The sequence below is a fragment of the Dendronephthya gigantea genome, unplaced genomic scaffold (genome assembly GCF_004324835.1).
Source record: "Dendronephthya gigantea isolate DGI-Jeju-01 unplaced genomic scaffold, DenGig_1.0 000012F, whole genome shotgun sequence".
NCBI lineage: Eukaryota > Metazoa > Cnidaria > Anthozoa > Malacalcyonacea > Nephtheidae > Dendronephthya > Dendronephthya gigantea.
The window spans coordinates 32,905-39,219 of record NW_021163022.1 but is presented as its reverse complement, the minus strand read 5'-3'; the positions used below and the strand labels follow the sequence as shown (position 1 = coordinate 39,219).

The following is a 6,315-nucleotide window of genomic DNA, read 5'->3' as shown; positions in this document are numbered from 1 at the left end:
TTTAAACAAAGAACTGGTTTTGGTGATGCTTTGTATGCTGAGCAAGACATCAAGTGTCCAAAATGTTTGTATAAGTGTGTAGTGGTCTAGGTTAATTGTCTTGACGAGCTTTCAATGAGCGGAGAGATGTTGAAAAGCACGCCCGGCGCTGATGTTAAGTTTGGCTATAACTCTGGGTTCAGCTTATGTTACCTGCGGGGTTCGATTCATTCTGGCGAGGATTCGAATGTTCGCGGTAGGTTTGTCCACTTTCTCTGCAAGTGCCGTCCCAAACTTCGAAGTTATGCATTTGAAATTAAATCAAAGTTGGGAATATATAACAATTGAATGTGTGCTCTTAAAATTGCCATAAACATGCCGTGTTGCTTGTTGTGGGATGAAAATTTAGCTGCAGAAGAATTCAGGGTTATTTGATAACCTGGATTACCATACTGCACTGGTATACCGAACAATGGTGAAGTCTTTGTTCAAACTTTCTCATGGGGTATTAATGAATAAACCAAGTCCACAATTAGTAGAAAATCTCCAGTTGTTTTCAATGTCAGATATTTTGAAATATGAATTTGAAAACTCGCAGGGAAAGCCAGGAGATTTATCCAGACTTTTCATCGACAGTTCTCGGGCTGAAGGCACTAACGAGAATGCAGAGTTGACTGTCTGAATGTCTTTGTTGCTGTTTTACTGCTGTAAGGTTCATCAAAGTGCTGATAATACAGTAAATGTTTGATGTTTATGAATGAACCCTGCTTTTGTTTAATTCATTGCCTCCTATACCATGCAGTACTGGGGAGAGTATTCAGGGGTTAATTAAGGTGGTTTTTAATCGATATAATTTTTTTTCGAACCATATCCGTTCCATATATGTTTAATAACAGTGTTTTTTGTATGTAAAAGAAAAATTTGAAAAGAAAGAAAAATTCTGGAAAGAACCTAAAAACACCCAAAAGAGATCAACCAGCTCATGCCACAATCTATCCTGGTGATACAACCGGCTGCAATATACCAACATGATTACAACTGCGAAAGGTGCAAGGACAGTTGCTATAGGAAGAACTCCCCCCCATAACTCACATCTTTACGGCCGTCTAAGGGGGAGATGCACTACGGCCCCCAGACCATGATGTATGTGCACCTAACCGTAACGTCTCAGTGAGAAACAGAGTAGGCTTTGCCACACGCCTAACGCGTCATAGACGAATCAGCTACGGTGGCTAGCCTTGAGAGCGAAGAGAAATTTAACGTATTTAAGCTTTTCCTGTTCTCCGGAGGCGGTCTCTAACAGCATATGCATAGAAAACGACTAATAAGGCACACGCTTGGAAATGACAAGATTTAAAAGCCTAAACGTTTTTTAAGAGTTTTTAGCGAGAAATTTTATAGTTTTCATATACTTTTAGTGTTTTGAAACAATCCTTGTTGGTTTTTAACGTCGAAATAATCGTCATTCTCGAAAGGAAACTCAATAGAGGAGGGGAATTAAAGGGTCAACAGTAAACAGCGATAGTAGATCTGTACGATTGATCTTTAATCGGTTATGTTTGCGCTCTTTTAATATATCTTCTTAAATTATAATATAAACACAAGTTCCCGTAATGGATCTGAGCTTGAAAGATCAACAAATCCTCCAGACTGTTATCCAGTTTATTGTAGCCTTTGGTATTTGTCCCAACCTTTTTGAACGAGTAGGTGCAGCCTTTAAACAAAGAACTGGTTTTGGTGATACTTTGTATGCTGAGCAAGACATCAAGTGTCCAAAATGTTTGTATAAGTGTGTAATGGTCTAGGTTAATTGTCTTGACGAGCTTTCATTGAGCGGAGAGATGTTGAAAAGCACGCCCAGCGCTGATGTTAAGTTCGGCTATTACTCTGGGTTCAGCTTATGTTACCTGCGGGGTTCGATTCATTCTGGCGAGGATTCGAATGTTCGCGGTAGGTTTGTCCACTTTCTCTGCAAGTGCCGTCCCAAACTTCGAAGTTATGCATTTGAAATTAAATCAAAGTTGGGAATATATAACAATTGAATGTGTGCTCTTAAAATTGCCATAAACATGCCGTGTTGCTTGTTGTGGGATAAAAATTTAGCTGCAGAAGAATTCAGGGTGATTTGATAACCTGGATTACCATAGTGCACTGGTATACCCAACAATGGTGAAGTCTTTGTTCAAACTATCTCATGGAGTATTAATGAATAAACCAAGTCCACAATTAGTAGAAAATCTCGAGTTGTTTTCAATGTCAGATATTTTGAAATATGAATTTGAAAACTCGCAGGGAAAGCCAGGAGATTTATCCAGACTTTTCATCGACAGTGCTCGGGCTGAAGGCACTAACGAGAATGCAAAGTTGACTGTCTGAATGTCTTTGTTGCTGTTTTACTGCTGTAAGGTTCATCAAAGTGCTGATAATACAGTAAATGTTTGATGTTTATGAATGAACCCTGCTATTGTTGAATTCATTGCCTCCTATATCATGCAGTACTGGGGAGAGTATTCAGGGGTTAATTCAGGTGGTTTTTAGTCGATAGAATTTTTTTTCGAACCATATCCGTTCCATATATTTTCAATAACAGTGTTTTTTGTATGTAAAAGAAAAATTTTAAAAGAAAAAAAAATTTTGGAAAGAACCTAAAACCACCCAAAAGAGATCAACCAGCTCATGCCACAATCTAACCTGGTGATACAACCGGCTGCAATATACCAACATGATTACAACTGCGAAAGGTGCAAGGACAGTTGCTATAGGAAGAACTCCCCCCCATAACTCACATCTTTACGGCCGTCTAAGGGGGAGATGCACTACGGCCCCCAGACCATGATGTATGTGCACCTAACCGTAACGTCTCAGTGAGAAACAGAGTAGGCTTTGCCACACGCCTAGCGCGTCATAGACGAATCAGCTACGGTGGCTAGCCTTGAGAGCGAAGAGAAATTTAACGTATTTAAGCTTTTCCTGTTCTCGGGAGGCGGTCTCTAACAGCATATGCATAGAAAACGACTAATAAGGCACACGCTTGGAAATGACAAGATTTAAAAGCCTAAACGTTTTTTAAGTGTTTTTAGCGAGAAATTTTAGAGTTTTCATATACTTTTAGTGTTTTGAAACAATTCTTGTTGGTTTTTAACTCAAAATAATCCACATTCTGGAAAGGAAACTCAATATAAAGATTGAACGGCACTTAACACTTAGTTTGCTTAAATGTTTTGTTAATTTTGTGTTTAGTATAGCCGCTTGATTCGCCTGTACAATTTAGGCCTAAATTGTATGTATTTTTTTCACAAGTTTTTATTCATTCTGTTCAATCACTGTTTCGTTCACAATACCCGGTGGTAATTGAAATGTCCGGGCGGAAATAGTACCATGCAGGCATGCACGGTAAACGAGTTACTACAGGCAAGCACCTCTTTTACGAACACATGCAAGACAGAGGGGATGCAGGCATGAGGCATTTATCATCTATAGGATGCCCTAAATCAGTAAATCTCTCTCTTTGTCTTACTTTGTTCATTACAAATTGGCTGTTGTGAGTGTTTTAGTCACTCAGATGGCTTAGCCGATAAGGCTTCGTGTCGTGGTTCTTGAAAGAACTGTAAGTTTTGTCCTGGTGACAAATATTGCTGTAAATAATGACATAATCAAAATTTACGCAATTAATTCAACATTTTTGTTTAATATACATTATAAATAAAAAAATGACCAATTAAGATTTTTAAAGTCAATTGTGAGACTTTGAGTACGATCATGGTTGTGATGATTCATCTTGTTCCGAGGCAAATTTGAAACGTTTTGCTGGTGACGTTTGTGGATCTTCGAAGAATTGTTTTAAAGCATCAAGGGCTTGTCCACGATGAGATATCTTATTTTTTACGTCGGACTCCATTTCGGCATAGCTAAATAATCCAAATATGAGATAGACCATTGTCAGTATAGGTCCTCGGGCAGGAATCGAACCTAGTATGTACGCTTTTGCGATGCCGGTGCAATGCAACATACGGTGTAGCTTACGTTTTATCATAACCATCAGGTTGAAAACATGGATCCCAGCCAAATGTCCTAGGCCCTCTTGGTTCAACAATTGTACCCTAAATTGGAAAAAAACAAAAGGTTGATTCTTCAATTGCAATATGCAACTGTGTGAAACCAGGTGATATATGCAATGCAATCCTAAGAAAAAATACAAAACCAGTAAACATACACTAGTTTTTCCTTGAAATAACTCAACAGGTTTGTCAATGTCACCATCAGAATAAGCAAAGGTGCAAAGTGCGAAAGCTGATTTATCCTCCCAACCAGTGAGTAAGCGATGCAGACCTACATTTAGAATTGATGTTAAAACATCATCTATAAACCATGAGATGGTTTTGCTATTGAACTTAGCTCATGATTTAAGAACTTGTAATTAGATTATAAGCTACAGGGATTTCTATGAGATGATAGTTGATGAAGGTACTGTAATGCAAATGAAATTGACGTGCTAGCAACTAACCTAATTGGTTTAGGTTCTTTTGTGAAGAAAACATTGTTTCCAAACATTTTTCACCATATTTGCATGAAAGATGCTTTTCATCAAAAACCAAGTCAAAACTAAGCATTAATTATAATAAAATTCAAACATATTCAAACATACCTTCAGGTTTTAGCTTTTTAAGAAACCACTTTCTACAAAATATAAAATAATGATACGTTGCTTCATCATATATATATGCTCATTCATAAAAACCAGTCTTAATCATAATCTAAAGTTGCTTACATATATGGACCAGGCATTCCTCCCAAAGCATTAAAACACAAGCACGTATCTTCAACAATCACAGGAGCCCTTATCTAGAGAAATTGTGGTAGAAAGTTAGCAATTCAAGCCTGGAATGCAAAATCTCTCAAAATGTGAGTTCAGGGAGAGATGTAAATCATGTAATGCAGTCTATTTACTGTATTTACATTTGCCACAACATACTAATATTACAATACACAAAAAAGACGACATGGTATTTGATAGCCTTTCTCTAAAACCAATATTAGGTTAGTTAGTAAAGCAAGTAAAAGTTTAAACATTATTGACTATCCCAAAGCCCTGTTTACACTTTCTGCTGCGACTTTATATGTGATTTTCTTCTTTTGACAGATGTGAAGAGTAATAAGTCACAAATGCTCTGATGTCTACATACTCCTATTTGAACATTCGTATCTAATTCACTCACTCATATCCATCAAACGAGGACAATCACAGCAAAAATTGCAAGTGTAAACAGGCCTTAATACTTTCCACATTATTTCCAGTCTGGCATGCCTGCATACCCGCTGTGCTGCCACTTTACATTTCTCTATTGATATTTCATCTGGTTCTCCTTGAAATTCTGGTACTAGCAAATAAAATTTACACAATTACACTTAAATAAAAAAATTTATATGATTTAAAAATTCACAGCTTACAATCAATATTTTTCGCTTCTAATTTCCAAGGGAAACTTTCACCAAGTATAGCTTTCACCTATAAAGTGAAATAAATCTCAAAATTTCAAATCTAATCTACACTAATGCATGGGCATTAATGCTGAACTGCAGACCTTTGCATTGTCTACCATGGTAACAAAAGTGCTAAATTGATAATAATGATAATAATGATATTCTTGGAATTTTGCATGGTGGATATATAAATCATCAGCTTACAGGAACACTATGTGTATTTATTACATGCAGAGCCTTCGGTCCATGAACCTGGGTCTAATTATCAGTGTAAATTAAAAAAGTTAATTTTTTGTCACGTTTTTGCTCGCAACTATAAAACAATTCTAAAAAGTGAAAAGTTGTTCTAAATAACCTTCCAATTAAATAATGGGTGTGCAGAAAACAACCCGAATAGCGTTTATTGAGAAGAGAAACTAGCGTATATTGAATATGTAAACACCAAACAATTGATCAAGACGAAAAGCCACTGGACAGAGCCTGGCACATGTTTCCTTTATGAGCACTATTTGGGGTTAACCCTGGTTTGGCCCTTACTCCTTAGTTGATGAACCATCAGTGGTGCCTTACCTCCTTTTATAGCTTATTTGAATTTCCACCATCAGTGGTTCCTTACCTCCTTTAGCTTATTTGAATTTCCAGTTACAAAAACCAACGTCTTTTTCCCAGAAGAGCTCATGATTTTCGTTAAAAATTAGCAGTTTACTATCGTCTAAATTCTCTCACTATCGCTGGCCATATTGGATTTCAATGTGGCGCGCAGACTAACTGAGCTGTATATATTATTCCTTGGCGGAGTGCCTCACCTCCCCCCCCCCGCTCTTACGCACCTCATTCCAGGCCACCAAACCTCGA

The 6,315-nt window shown here is 37.3% G+C and overlaps 1 protein-coding gene across 1 annotated transcript; it reads right to left on the bottom strand.

Moving 5' to 3' along the window:
* Positions 1–3,647: 3,647 nt before the first annotated feature.
* Positions 3,648–6,263, bottom strand: LOC114519099 (inosine triphosphate pyrophosphatase-like). The gene is made up of 8 exons (XM_028539162.1): positions 6,077–6,263; positions 5,428–5,485; positions 5,293–5,357; positions 4,748–4,821; positions 4,625–4,656; positions 4,193–4,308; positions 4,003–4,079; positions 3,648–3,887 (listed from the first exon to the last, which is right to left on the bottom strand). Exons 1-8 carry the CDS (start codon positions 6,137–6,139, stop codon positions 3,737–3,739), a joined length of 636 nt encoding a protein of 211 aa, XP_028394963.1. The 5' UTR covers positions 6,140–6,263; the 3' UTR covers positions 3,648–3,736.
* Between the last annotated feature and the right edge of the window lie 52 nt (positions 6,264–6,315).